This window comes from Aulonocara stuartgranti (assembly GCF_965226115.1).
Source record: "Aulonocara stuartgranti genome assembly, chromosome: 15".
In the NCBI taxonomy this organism is placed as follows: domain Eukaryota; kingdom Metazoa; phylum Chordata; class Actinopteri; order Cichliformes; family Cichlidae; genus Aulonocara; species Aulonocara stuartgranti.
In genome coordinates this window covers 25,986,662-26,001,596 of record NC_138951.1, presented here as the reverse complement: position 1 = coordinate 26,001,596, position 14,935 = coordinate 25,986,662, and the positions used below count along the sequence as shown (strand labels likewise).

Below are 14,935 nucleotides of genomic sequence, written 5' to 3'. Positions count from 1 at the left end.
CGACGATGATGACAGTGGTGCTAGCCCAGCCGCAGCTAATGCCTCACTTTTATTCTGCTGCAGAGGTGACCCCTGAGGTGAACTTGAAGTATGAGATTCAGGAAGGAACTTTAAGTCCTGAGTGGTGGTAGAGACCTCCGTTTTGGAGGTTGACTGGTGAAAAGTTTTTGGTTGGGACGTCGAGTCTTTCAACCCATCTGTGTCTTTGAATCCAGTCGTTGGTGTGAATTTAAGCCTGGCTGTGGATTTGAGATCAGCTAATGGAACAGCAGGTTTTGTGATGTGAATCTCCACCCTAGGTGGTGCTTTAGTGGTAGCTTGATGTCTTCCTCGGTTTGGCCTCTTCCTCAAAGGGGTTGAAATGTACCCCAGGGAAATCTTGGATCTTCGATACCGTGGAGGTCTTTGGAAGGGAGCAGGGGGTCTGGGGCGGGTAGCTTCAGATGGACCAGAGGAACCAGGGACTGAAGCTAAGAATCTGGATTGATGAGCTGAATGATGGGGACTGGGGGTTTGAGCGGGGGGATTCAAAGGACTGGACGTAAGAGATCTATGAAGAGAAGCTCCTCCAGGAGGATTGCGAAAAAACGCAGACCTGGTTTGCCTGATTTTGTGGACTAAAGGAACTGGATGTCTAGGGGTTTGGGAAAAAGAGAGTGCAGCAACAGTAAATCCAGAAGTCTGTCTTCTGAGGTAACCAGCTGGCCAAACAGTCAGGGACCTGGACTTCAAGGCCATTGGCTCAGGTTGCTGAAGCATAATTTGAGTCTCCTCCACTGTCACCGGGATATGGCCGATCGAAGCAGATGTAATTATAGTGAAAAAGCAAGTTACATACAATAAATAAAGGTAAAAAAATGCATTTCAAAAATAAACCACTAATATAGGACACGATATTTTTACATAAGCCATCTCAACATCCTTCAGTCACAGACAGTATTGTAGGATTGTACAGTGATTACTATGTCTGTAACAGCGATATGAAACAAAGGAGTGCATGAACCATACGAGAAGAAACCAAAGCAAAAGATATGACATGACTATAACTAGGTTAGGCTGATTAAGCAGTTAAAGAGCTAAAAAAGGAGAAGGAAACAAAAAAGACCCCCAAAAATAAAGTTTCATGGGCCTTAGATCCTGCAGTGCAAACACACAGCTATTAGCAGAAAAGCCTCACATATTCCACAGGAATGATGAGGATTGGCTAACACTGATCTTGGTTTAAGAGCTAGACATGGAAGTGTGAATGTTACCCCAGGAAGAAGCAGCAGGAACAGCTATGTTAGTCTCTGGTTGGTTAGTAGTCATGAACTGCAGCTGGCCAGATGTTTCTGGAACAGTGTGTAGAAGAAGAAATGAGAGTAGGGACTAAAAGAATTAAACATGCTGGAGAAGAGTAAGAACAAATCAATGTATTATTAAAAGACGAAGCCTGAGGCCTAAAACTATCCTCAACAGTATATGACAATCAAGATCTTAAGACACAGGAAATAAAGGCCAAGTCCAGATAACCAGAATCAACTTTTTGGGGACACGTTTATGTTTATAAGAGCTGAGGCTGTGGCACAACAACATCCAATCATATACAGTTTCTGTATCTGCTGCATAAATACTACTGTTAAAAATCCATGCAGTTAGACAGTGACAGCATTATTCATGACAGTTTTGGCAATGGTATTACTGTTCCTCTTACCATGCAGGGTGGGGTTAGTATCTGGATGGTTAGTGGTAAAAGATGAAACAGCTGCCGTGCTGCTGGTTGGCTGTTGGGCTACAGGAAGTAAACAATCACAGATTATCAGTCATCTGAACTGACACATGCTGTCGCTACATCGCAGCCTCATAGAGCTTCATATAGAAATGCCATATTTCTGATGTAATGTGGTATCAGTGATCAGTGTCACAAATAAACTAGAAACAAAGACAGTGATTAATATGAATACGTCTGTTGGTACATCCTTCCTGCTGTCGCCAAAAAAAGCGCGCATGATATATGTTATGATGCCAGCCGCTGCATGTTGTGACCACATTACATAAATCAAACTAAATTCTTTGAGCTGAACATAACACGTTAATGAGCATGAACACCAAACTCCACCACATGTGGAACAAACTTCCTTTGTGCTCCATTGGGCCGTCCTTGTACAGTAACAGGTGAGTGGCCCTGCAACCTGCAACCATCAAAGGTCAGACAAGCACAGGGCCTCACAGTGGACTGAACGCACCCAGAAAAGTTGGTGTGAACGTACCTGTGCACCCTCAACTGTAGTCACAAACGAGCAGGTCACAAAATATCCAACAACAGTAAAATAAAGTGTAAATATAAACGTAAAGTAAAGCTGTGTTTTGAGGCATGGCTTTTATTGTAAGGATTAAAATGCAGCTATTGAATGGAGCTAGCAACATATGAACGTCTGTATTAGATGTCGTCGGGATGTTTGTGAAAAAAGAGCTGCTTTTTGGAGGGAAAACAAAAAAACACAGTGACACTGACAGAATAACAACTGATTCAAAATGCTCACAGTGGACTACATCCTATATTAATGCGTTCAAAATGCATCAATATGAGAACAACAGCAGGTAAAACAAACCTAAACTGTGGAGACGTCAATACGATGCTGTATGCTTTATTGTGCTTTAAGTTGAATTTAAGTTTTGGTTTTTTTTTTTGATTAGTTAATAATTCAGTAAATCATGCGAAAGCAACTTCTCGCTTTGTATCTGTGAAAGGACCCACTCACTTCAAGGCAGTGAAAGGCCTTAAAAGCCACTTCTTCTTCTAACTACCCGTCATTACAGCACATTCATGAAAACATAAAAACCTCACTCAGTGACAATTTATACGAGTTTTTCCACATGTGTAAGTTTTCTCTCCTTATTCTAAGACTAATTTGAATCAAATCCATTACTGGATTGTAAAATATGACTACATAATTATTTTAGTTTATAAAAACTACAATATTTTGAACTTTGAAGTCACATCATTTGGGAAAAAAAGTAGTGTTTCGTGTGATGGTTACAAAATCCTGTGACCATTTACCATCGTGTCCACTTGGATTTGGGTTTTAGCAGCAGCTTTTTAATCTTTCTTTAAAAAAAAGATTAATTACAACAAAAACAGCTGTTAACAGAGTCATAAAGAATGGCAGCTACTGACAACACTGTATATGAAGATAGTGTTAGCTACCTTACCATGTGCTGTGCTGCTGGATGCAGAAACATTAGTATCGGTAGATGCAGAGGTAGGAGCTCTGGTGGTGGTGGTGATGGTAGTATTAGGCAAAACTGATTAGATCAGATTGGATTATGTCAGTAACACAAAAGTATCTTGGATTCAATGACACATTAATGATGCATTATGAGAAATGTGAAACTTGCTCACTGAACAGGTTATTCTAACACAAACAACTGTTACCACTCACTGTTGAGGTCAAAGGTCGACTGCCAGAACAATAACTGGTACAGAAATATTCTATCTATGCTGTTTATCTAACACCACAAATACCACTGATTAAAGATTAAATGTTATGTAGTCACAGGAGAGGTAAACTTTTAATGTTAGGAATGACAAGGAATTGAGTCGTAGAATTCACCTGCATGGTTAGCAGGTAAAGACTAAACTGTTGTTGTCCTGCTGGTAAGGCTGCATAAATCCTGTGAAGATTTTCTTCTTCATGTGACTGTCTGCAGATACAATAAGCTATGCGCCAACCTGAAGGAAGCCTATGATGAAACTTAGATGTGTAATTTTACTGGTATTTAATTTTCATGACTAGACTGGGAGGGGTCCACCTGAAAAGGTGGCAAAATTATTTAGCCTGATGACATTTGGGAGATAAAAGTCCTCATGTAACTTTCAAGTAACAATTTCTCTATGTACACACTGTGTATATGTGTTCTCTTGGAACCCATTGATTAGTCTTATGGATTAGCGTTTAGAGGTAACGGCCATTTTTGAGGCTTCCTGTTCAGCCTGTTTAATCGTAAACTCAATAGTTTAGGGGACACATTCATTTATTATTATCTTTGTTAGGTTTTGCACAGGAATCAAACATGAAAGCAGATGAAGCCTTACCAGAAGAGGAGGGGCTGGTTGCAGCGGAGGCGGTGGTACTGATGATAGAGGTTAGAGGCATGCGAGTGGAGAGAATGCTGGGAGATGGAGTGATGGTAGAGAGGACTGATGATGACAAATCAAAGGATAAGGCAGGACGAGAGGATGACACATGCAAAAACAAAGTGGTTTTAATGCTAGCGTGAGCGTGTGCTTTTTCCCAAAGCCCAGTTTGAGTGCAAATGTTCCAGAAGGTCTAAAACTCTCACATGCACATATTACAAACAGATATATATAATGTAAGCAGCACATATCGGTGCTTCATTAAAATTCCATTAAGAATGAAAAGTTCTTATTATCCTAATCAAACACAGAGAGCTGATTTTTCATAAATTCCTGGGAAAGTTCATTTAGAGCTACAACTTTTCAGTTGGAAAAAGGACGACAGAAAGGTTAATTGACTAATGAAAAGTTTGATGAACTCCGTCTTCAAACGCAGCATTAGATAATTTACTCGTCTGTCAAGCGGACGGGTTCATCAGAGCTGAATTAGTTGAGTATTCTCACAGGTAGTTAATGAATAAGAGAATGACCAAACTGATCTTAGAGGGGCAAAATAGCTTCAAGCTACTTTTCATGGCTTCCTGGAAGGTCAAATATGGCAGAGCTAAAAAGGTTTGAGATTTTTATGAGGGAAATCTCTCTGAAAACCATTAAGAATAACGGCTTTGTGGTGATGAACTATAACTGAGTTCCATAAAAAAGGTCTTTCTTTGTGGATGTTGGATGAACCCTAAAAAGTTTATCCTAAATTAGAGTTAGATGAAACAGAAGAAAAAAGGGGAAGCCTCTACAGAAAAGGTATTTGACTGAAAAATCCAGAAGCTTAAAACCAACCAAAAATGTTTAATAATCATTTAAAAAAAGATGGAAGGAAGAAGGGAAAGTAGGGGGAGGAACCGCGAGGTGATGATAAAGCAAAAACACTGAGGGGAACAAAAATGGCACAGAGAAGTGGAGAAGGTGAAGATGGAAAGGAAGGACAGAGGCTGCATGAAGAGGAGGGTTGCTTACCGTGGGTGTTGGCATTAGTAGTGTAGATGGTGTTAGTGGAGTCAGTGGATGAGGTGGCAGGAGAGGAAACAGCTGGTGGTAGTGACAATGTGATGGGATGAGAGAGAAACAGATGCAAAGGATGATAAATGGATGTGATGAGGAATGAACATCTTAAATGTACACAGTAGGGGTATTGGATCTGGGCTTCTCAAGTGTTCTCAGCATCGTTAATAAAGAATGCAAATTATTCAACAGTTATGTAGTCATAATGATAAAAGCTCTCTTTTTTTAATCAAAGCTGACTGTGTGGGTCTGTGTACCGCTTACAACATAATCACACTAACCAGCAGCAACCAACCAATAAGTGATGTGGATTTAACAGCTGAGACTGTGGCTGCTGTCAAAACTTACCACACAGTCCGGTTTTTTATTTTTATTTTGTCCCGAGCTTCCTCTCCTGCCATCGTCAAGCTGACATACACAGCTCAGTCTCCAGAGTTTCTCCAAGCTCTTGTTGACCAAAGGGTTTAAAGCCATGAGACGGTTTACACAGATTAAGTTTGATTATGTCATGTGGAAAGGCTTGAGTCTAAGCATGGTCACAGATGAGGTTTTGAAACAATGAATTCTGTACCATCAAAGGAATTTCAGAGGTGGACTGAAACAAGAGGTGATAAAGTCTACTCATGAAAAGAAGTTTGTGCTTCAGAGTTAAAGTGAAGTCAAATGTGTTTGGGAAAAAAAAGACAATGCTGCTCACTCACTTGTGGTTCCATTTAACTTCTTCCACCTACATCTCCCGAACAGAAGTCAGAGTTATGTTTTTCAGGACAGCTACACCTGAATTAGCTTCACCCACTGAAGCACACCCACTCAGGCCTTCTTCACTCCTCAGACCACCACCCTAACTTTCTAACAGCTCTACTCTTCAGCTGACCATTTATTCTTTGTTCCATCGAGCTTACGAGTTATTATATTATCACCCTTTCTAATGGCTTGTTGAGCTGTCTGTGCTCTTAATTTCTATCCTGCAACACAAACTGTAGTTTAATTGGCTTCACTTCCATGCTCTCATGGCGCAATCGCACAAAAACTGACCTTTAGAAATACAGTATGTCCCTCTGAGGCTTCCATAGTTCTGGACAGTGTGAGAACTGACATTTCACATTGGGTCAATTGGGTCACATTACTAGTTGGCCCACAGCTACTGTTCTGACCAGAGCTCACTGGTAAGTCTTGGATCATGTGACCTCTTTGAGCAAAAGAAACTGGTGGAGGTCCATTTTCCTCGAGGGCCACAATCTGTGCAGGGACAGCATTCCAGTTTTAATGGCTATGGCAGCAGCTGAACGGCACCCTGGGGGATATAGCTTTAAAAACGTTATTTTGTTTCTTCGGGTATGATCTACTTTGGAATTAGAAAATGTAATTAACCGAGCATTCCTGGATAGATTCTTGGCAGATCCACGTAGACTGGTGAGAGTAGGTGACATGGGCCAAATGCCCATTTTTATTCTTTCCTCCTTTATCAGCCACTTGAACTTATGAAGGCTGATTAAATGAATAAAGCAGAGTGAAGCATCTGTCTCCATTTCAAGAATGTCCTCATTTGAATGAATCTTACTGAGATTCCATTCCCTTTTGCTTTCTTTTCTTGTCCAGGCTCATTAATGTCACATATGAAGCCCAAAACCATAAATCAAAGGGTTTTGCAATCTGCACGACTTTCTCTTTTCTCATATGTTTGCTTTAAATAAGAAAACTGACCCAAAATTCATCTTCTTTTTGTGTATTCACCAAATCTTCAGTGTAAATGTTGGAAATTTTAATTTGTAACTGTTTTCTTCATGTCCCAACTAACAGTTATGCACCAGTCAGTAACAGAAGGACCTAACAGCAAACACAGATGTGATGATCAGGAGGTCACTGAGGGTTTTCTGGCAGAAAAGCTTTAGGAAGTACAATAAACCCTGGACAAAGGAGTCAAGCACAGGCGTTTGACCCGGGAGAACGAGGTTTGTATCGCAAAAACTGTCAAAGTCAATGACAGCGTGAAGAAGTTCATAAGGTTTATTGCAGGTTTAGGTAAGGACAAGCTGTGCTCTTCAAATTATGCAGCGTTGGCTTCCAAATTCCAAAACTCTGACATCACCAGAATGTGACCGGCCTGCAGTATCATTAAATGCGGTTCTCTAGAAACACCACAAACAAAGTTGTTGATCACAATTATATTGATCTTCTCACCTCTTGCCAGATTCATCCTTGAACAAACTAGCATCTCTTCACTGTTCAGAGCAGTTTGACAGCACTGGGAATGCTTAAAGGCTAGAATATGTTCAGGGCTTTGGGGAAAGCCAAGGATCTCGATCCAAACCTGAGCCTGCTTTCATTTAGAAAGTTTTTCTTAACAGGATGTTCAAAATTCAATTAAGCGTCTTTCTCTTATGAGCACATTCCCAAAAAACCTGACCCTTAGACACTTCTTCACAAGGTGGAAAGCAAAGCTTGACAGAAAAAACCATCATAGTGTGAAGCTGAATAAGAAGTGTAGGCACCGATGCACTTGGTTTACCTTTATAAAAAGTTCATGTGGTCACTGAGGAAAACTTTTATATAGATGTCAAGGCTGTACAATGCCTTCTGTACTTGAACAGTTCAAAGTGTATACACTGCCAGGTTCAGCCCCAGCACTATAGCTCTTGTATATATTCCATTCGCCTTCAAACACTCAAACTGTCACTTTTTCATGGTCAAAACTCTTTTCCCTTCTTACTTCCTCTGAGGTCCTTACAGCCCTTGCATTTTTCACCAAACTGTAACACAGTGTGAAGAGCTGACTAAGAACAGAGACTAATAGATATTTGACAGTTTTGACAGCACTAATGTCAGAGGGAAAAGACATCAATGCAACCAAGGAGATGCGATGCAATGGCACAAACCCCATGTTTAAAGAACCCCATAATTTATTCTTGGTATCTGCCAATCAGCTGTTCTGAGCAAATATTTATCTGAAAAGGTTAATGTTGTGCTAGATTCACTTTTGTGTTCTTCACTTCTGTCTAAGCTCTAATGAACTTTGACTGGTGTGAGTGTGTCTGTCACTGTGATCTGGATTAAGCAACCAGATGTAACAGAAAAGGTAAAGTCAGTGACTCATTAAGACAAAATCTTACAGCTGATTTTGTTGTGAGACCTACGGAGACCTACCTGCAATAGTCTTTTACCATTTTTACTTCATAATAAAAATGTATGAAATTATGCAGACTCTGAAGCAATTTTGTGAAAAGATGTTTTCATTTAAAGGAAGAACTGATCAAAAATGTTTGTTGTCATTTGTGTTTTACATATGATTTCACTAGCTGGGCCCACGTCCTCATTTTAGGTTTGACAGTGTTTTGGTAGGTAAAAGTGAATGCTTTGACATGAATTGAGCTGCGGTTTGGGGAAGGCCTCGAAGGGGACTGGCAATGGCTCCCGGGCCTGGCAGATCCCCATACACTAAATAGAAATGAAGAAGTTAAAGAATTGAGAACAGGGAGGGAGGGTGGGGCACGTAAACAAGAATGAACAGCTTGCAGAACTGGGGGAGCCTATATACAGTAGATGACAACCGGAAGGAGCGTGTTTGGAAGCGTGGTCCTGCTCCTGAAATTCCGATACATAATCTCCAGTAGTTGGCGTTACCCAACATACTGATGTTATCTGTAACTCCATCAGTTCAAAATTTCTGTTAGAAGAATAGGGTATTTGTCTTTTTGTTTCTGGTTCTTTGGTCCAAGAAGAAGAGTATGCATGACCACAGACAGTAATACATTATCGTTTGATAAACTTCGATTTAACAAACTAATTGAATTTACTTATTAAAGATTCCTGGCAACACTTTTTTCTTTACAATAAAAATGCTCAAATGCTCAGTGCAAGTCTGGCCGTGAACATCACACACAACAAACAACAACAGAGGACGTTCACGGGGGGAAAGCGGTCTTTTCAGCAATTGTGTCAAAGAGTGTGATCGTTTCGTACCTGGGCAGCCCAGCGCAGATGGGTCACAGTTATTATTGAGGGTTGCGTTGCTCACTGGGAAGACGCCTGGGAGGAGAGGAGGAAAGATTTTTAGTCTGATAAACACAATGAAATCTTTACACTGGTTAATGCTTAAAGATTTTTTTATTTTAGAAAAAATAATCGCAAAGTATAAAATTTTTTTTCAAAATAAAGTAAAAGAAATGAAAGAATATATATTATTCATATAATGATGTCATATTTTAAGCTCACATGTCAATCTTTACACCGTTACACTGATCACAGTCTGATGTTAGCATGTTTCTGCGTGACTTATATCGCCAACACCTCCTGTGTGTGTGTGTGTGTGTGTGTGTGTGTGTGTGTGTGTGTGTGTGTGTGTGTGTGTGTGTGTGAAAGGGTAGAAATCCACAAAAAGCAGGAAAAAAGCTCTCTGAAGATGGTGTCCTGTTTAACAGGTACAAATAAGTCTGGAGTCCGAGACGGTAAATGTGAGATCCTCCAGCACTAAGCTACTTTGCCTGGTTGGTACTTCAGCTCCATACCGCAGATGTAAAATGTACTCTCAGGGTTGGAGTAACTCTGGCTTACTGTGTTTATGCCTGATACCAGTCTGACGCAGCAGACCTGGCTGCATCCGTCCGGCTCAGTTTTGGGTTTTTATACTAACAGTTATGTGATCAAGGTTCAACCCAAGTGCCTGAAGTGCTTATCCATTTCTGGCTTGTAATGAGCTGAAGCCTATCCCAGCATGCATTGGACATGAAGACATGGACACACTGAACAGAGTGCCAGACGAGTAACACAATCTTCTATTTCTCAAAGTGTTTGCTGCTTGTTTAAGAAAGTTTCCCACACCATTTTAATGGCGTGCAGATTTCTAATCAATCGGACTTTGAGGTCTGTGGTGGGTGCAGATTGGTTGCTTGCACAGATCGAGCCCTCAAAGTTATATTTCAGGGACAGTCTGTCTAACCAACTGTGTGCTTACTGCAGCCAAAAATCAAGCGCTCCTTAAGTACTTTGGCCATTTGAAATGTAACCCCGAGCCTGGCTGCAGCCCACACATGCTGCATATTCACAGACCATTCAGCAGAGTGGGTGGACGGGCAGACGGAGAAAGCTGAGACTTTGTTTGAGAGGAATGTGTTCGAGAGTTGTCAGCAAATCATCGCAGCATTCAGCCGAGTGAAAAAGCAGGAATTCAGTAATCGTGGATAGCATGTGGATCAAAAGAGGTGAGGAGGGCTGAGGATTGTGCCCAGTCATAATCTACCTCCAGCTCTCTCCCTTCGTCCTCTTTTTTAACCTAACACTCTGACTGACTGTCACCTTCTCTTATGTTGCTTCGGTTTTTCAGTGCTGCCCTCGCTTTTACATTTTCTCCCCTTCCTGTTCTTTTCACAACCTCAGCACAACGAATCTCCCATTTTCTACTCCGTGTGCTTCTATTACCTCTTTTCTATTTTCCTCAGTGTACTGTAGCAGACAGATAATCCACGGTCTCTTTTTCACAGTACAGAAGTGAGAGGAAGAAAATGGGGGGAGATGGAGATTGGGCTCTTTAGGAACAGGATACCACAGCCCACTTATTGGTCTGGACTACTTTTGTTGGTTTGGACAAGTTAGCTCCAATGAAAGGAAACTTTACTTCACAGCAGTATTCCTCTAAACCAGCAGTTTTGCCAGTTTGGTGTTTGTCTGAACCAAGTCTGTTACCTCACCCCTTTTCAACACCTTTGGCAGAAACCGGACCGTGAGCCAGAACTTAAAGCCTGACTTCAGTCCTAGACCTCATCAAAGCTCAGGTTTGGGAGTCAGCAGACTAAACAAGTTAGTCTAGGTGCCCATGCATCCAAAAACATCAACCTCCTTTGGGAGGATGTCACACATATCAGTAGATCCTGATCAGATGCCTAAATCCCCTTACAGTAAAATGAAAATGAGCAGTTCTAGTTTGAGCTCCTCACCCTGTCTCCAAGACCAGCCTGATGACCCTAACAGAACCAAATCTCCCACAGACAGCAAAAACCCTGAAAACCTTAAGCTCATGACCCTCTCCAGTCAGGCTTCATGTTCACATGTCCACTGCCTATTTCAAGTATGCGAGTATCAGACAACTTTCGTTCATGAGCTGTACTTTAGCCGTCTCCGTTTTCCAGCTTTGCGTCGTATTGTACTCCGTCTCATTTTGCAGTTGTTCTTATGTGTTATGTGGCTGTGCTGTCTCCAGTGTCTGACTACCAACAACTGAACTGTGGATGTCAAACTCTGCTCATGCCACCCGCCATCTGTTTGGACTGCAAATTTTTGTTCATTCTTTTTTATTAAGATTTTAACTTCTTTCTTCACGGTGTTGGACCACAACAAGGAATCAGAACAGCAAACTCCCATGACGCCCATATGGGTGGCAAATCATGCAGCCACACCCTGCCCCATCCTGACATGATAGGATGGGGCAAGGTCTCACAGTGGCTTCTGTCACGGATTGCCGGGGCAAGCCGTGTGGAATGTAGGAAGGACCCAAAAGGCAGCAGCTCTGGTGCAGGTGAGTGTTTATTAACAGGGGTGGGTAAGTACAAACAGCGGTGGCGACAAAACATGAAACTGGAAACCTAAACTGGGTAAACTAATAAGACAAACCAGAACGAGGATGCAGGGAGGTCCGGAGAAATACAAATGGGAAGACGCAGGGAGACCAAGGGGAAACAACACAGACGAACCAGCAATTACTAAGACAGAAAATACAACTTAAATACACTCAGAGAACACAGGGAGATTACACACAGGTGGGAAACACAGCTGGGAGTGATTAACATAACGAGACTAGGGAGGCAAACTGAAAACACTCACATAAGACGCAGACCTTCACAATAAAACAGGAACACACGGGCAGAACAGAGTAAACACTAAACAAAGGAAGAACAGAACCAAAATCGAAGAGAAAACACAAAATGCTGGGTCAAAAGGACCCAGGATCATGACAGAACCCCCCCCCCCCCCCTCAAGGGCTGGCTCCCGACAGCCCAAAAACAAAACAAAAAAAACTGAAAACAACCCGACCAGGGCGGGCGGAGGGGGTCCAGGACGGAGGGCTCGAGGCAAAACAAAACAGGAGCACCAGAAGGCCAGAAGACAAAAAGAAAAACAAAACACAAGTCCAAAACCAAAAGAAAAGCACACCAAAGCACAGGAAAACCGAGTCCAAAACAGAAAAGACCAGGGGGCCGGCCAGGGGGCCGACAGCACAGGAGTCCAAAACAGAAGAGTTCAGGGGGCCGGCCGTGCGGAAGGCAACGGCGGCCACTCAGGCGATGGCGGTCCGGGGGCCGGCCGTGCGGAAGGCAACGGCGGCCACTCAGGCGAAGAGGGTCCGGGGGCCGGCCGTGCGGAAGGCAACGGAGGCCACTCAGGCGATGGCGGTCCGGGGGCCGGCCGCGCGGAGGGCAACGGCGGCCACTCAGGCGAAGAGGGTCCGGGGGCCGGCCGCGCGGAAGGCAACGGCGGCCACTCAGGCGATGGTGGCCGGCCAGTAGCCTAGCCAGCGGTCTAGAAAACGGCCGCTTAGCTCCAGACCCAAACGAGGCCGGGCCAGGCGAGGCTGAGGCCACAGCAGGCGGAGATGATGAAGCCGGGCCAGGCGGAGATGATGAAGCCGGGCCAGGCGAGGACGAAGCTGAAGCCGAACCAGGCGAGGATGAAATTGGACCAGGCGAAGCTGGAGCTGAAGCTGAAGCTAGACCAGGCGAGGATGAAACTGGACCAGGCGAGGCTGGAGCTGAAGCTGAAGCTAGACCAGGCGAGGATGAAACTGGACCAGGCGAGGCTGGAGCTGAAGCTGAAGCTGGACCAAGCGAAGCACAGGCAGAAGCTGGACCAGGCGAAGCACAGGCAGAAGCTGGGCCAGGCGAAGCACAGGCAGAAGCTGGACCAGGCGAGGATGAAGACTCGGATGAAGCTGGACCAGGCGAGGATGAAGGCTCTGAGGCTGGACCAGGCGAGGATGAAGACTCGGATGAAGCTGGACCAGGCGAGGATGAAGGCTCTGAGGCTGGACCAGACGAGGCTGAAGGCTCTGAGGCTGGACCAGACGAGGCTGATGATGAAGCTGCAGCTGGCGAGGAGGATGATGAAGCTGCAGCAGGCGGCTGGACGGGCTCCTCGGGCCCCCCAGCTGATGAGGTAGGAAGCTGGACGGGCTCCTCGGGCCCTCCAGCGGAGACATGAGACGAAAACCGGAGCGGTCCTTCGGACCCTCCAGCGGAGACAGGAGACCAAGGCCGGAGCGGTCCCTCGGACCCTCCAGCGGAGACTAGAGACAAAGGCCGGAGCGGTCCCTCGGACCCTCCAGTGGAGACTAGAGACAAAGGCCGGAGCGGTCCCTCGGACCCTCCAGCGGAGACTAGAGACAAAGGCCGGAGCGGTCCCTCGGACCCTCCAGCAGAAGTCAACACTAAGCCAGCAGTCATGGAGTCTTCTGGCAAACACGAAGGCAACTGGCAATGCACTGAGCACTGGCTCTGCCCAGGCAACGCTGACATGGTGCAGTTCTCAGGTGGCTGCATAGACTTCAGGGGTCCAGAATCAGCTGGGGACTGAGACCTAGCCTCTGGGGAAGCCCTGGAGCGGCAAACTGTGCCAATGGCGGCTGAACCGCGAAAAGCCCCTTGAGGTGATATTAGACTTTCTCCCTGCATGGAGTGAATGAGTGAAACCGGGGATACTGGAGCCGGAGCTACTGGGGCCTGCGCTACAGGCGGCACTGGAGCTACTGAGGCCTGCGCTACAGGCGGCACTGGAGCTACTGGGGCCTGCGCTACAGGCGGCACTGGAGCTACTGGGGCCTGCGCTACAGGCGGCACTGGAGCTACTGGGGCCTGCGCTACAGGCGGCACTGGAAGGGACACGGGTGGCTCTGGGGCCTGCGCTACAGGCGGCACTGGAAGGGACACGGGTGGCTCTGGGGCCTGAACTGAAAGGGACACGGGTGGCTCTGGGGCCTGAACTGGAAGGGACACGGGAGACTGAACTGAAAGGGACACGGGAGACTGAGCTGAAAGGGACACGGGAGACTGAGCTGAGGGGGACACGGGAGACTGAGCTGAGGGGGACACGGGAAACTGAGCTGAGGGGGACACGGGAAACTGAGCTGAGGGGGACACTGGAAACTGAGCTGAGGGGGACACTGGAAACTGAGCTGAGGGGGACACGGGAAACTGAGCTGAGGGTGGCTGCCAGGGAGCTAACTGAGCTGAGGGTGGCTGCCAGGGAGCTAACTGAGCTGAGGGTGGCTGCCAGGGAGCTAACTGAGCTGAGGGTGGCTGCCAGGGAGCTAACTGAGCTGAGGGTGGCTGCAAGGGAGCTAACTGAGCTGAGGGTGGCTGCGAGGGAGCTAACTGAGCTGAGGGTGGCTGCGAGGGAGCTAACTGAGCTGAGGGTGGCTGCGAGGGAGCTAACTGAGCTGAGGGTGGCTGCGAGGGAGCTAACTGAACTGAGGGTGGCTGCGAGGGAGCTAACTGAACTGAGGGTAGCTGCAGGGGAGCTAACTGAGCTGGGAGTAGCTGCACAGGCGATACGCAGCTCGCGCTGACATCCGCCACACAAAACACAGCCCCTGAATGAACAGTCACGTTGTCTGGAAAAGACACAGAGTCCTCACTCACCACAGCCGGTAAATTAGAAGTCCGAACGTCCGGCTGTGGGGTGGCGCGTCGGCGGCGCGATCGGCGTTTCCTCCCCGCAGACGGCTCCGACGGGCCGGGCAAGATCACATCCGGCGAGTCGGGCAGCGAGGCAGGAGTG

At 45.5% G+C, this 14,935-nt stretch overlaps 1 protein-coding gene across 4 annotated transcripts in view; it reads right to left on the bottom strand.

Moving 5' to 3' along the window:
* The window catches only part of adgrg6 (adhesion G protein-coupled receptor G6), a 142,599-nt gene that overhangs the window by 36,912 nt on the left and 90,752 nt on the right, over nt 1-14,935 (bottom strand). For 3 of the 4 annotated variants that reach the window (XM_082506828.1, XM_082506830.1, XM_082506829.1), the window contains 6 exons: nt 9,134-9,199; nt 5,129-5,200; nt 4,076-4,180; nt 3,193-3,285; nt 1,694-1,771; nt 1,254-1,331 (listed from right to left, as the gene is read on the bottom strand). In XM_082506828.1, the coding sequence (XP_082362954.1) occupies nt 1,254-1,331; nt 1,694-1,771; nt 3,193-3,285; nt 4,076-4,180; nt 5,129-5,200; nt 9,134-9,199 (492 nt within the window). The remainder of the gene's footprint in view (nt 1-1,253; nt 1,332-1,693; nt 1,772-3,192; nt 3,286-4,075; nt 4,181-5,128; nt 5,201-9,133; nt 9,200-14,935) is intronic. The other variant, XM_082506831.1, reaches the window with a different exon arrangement.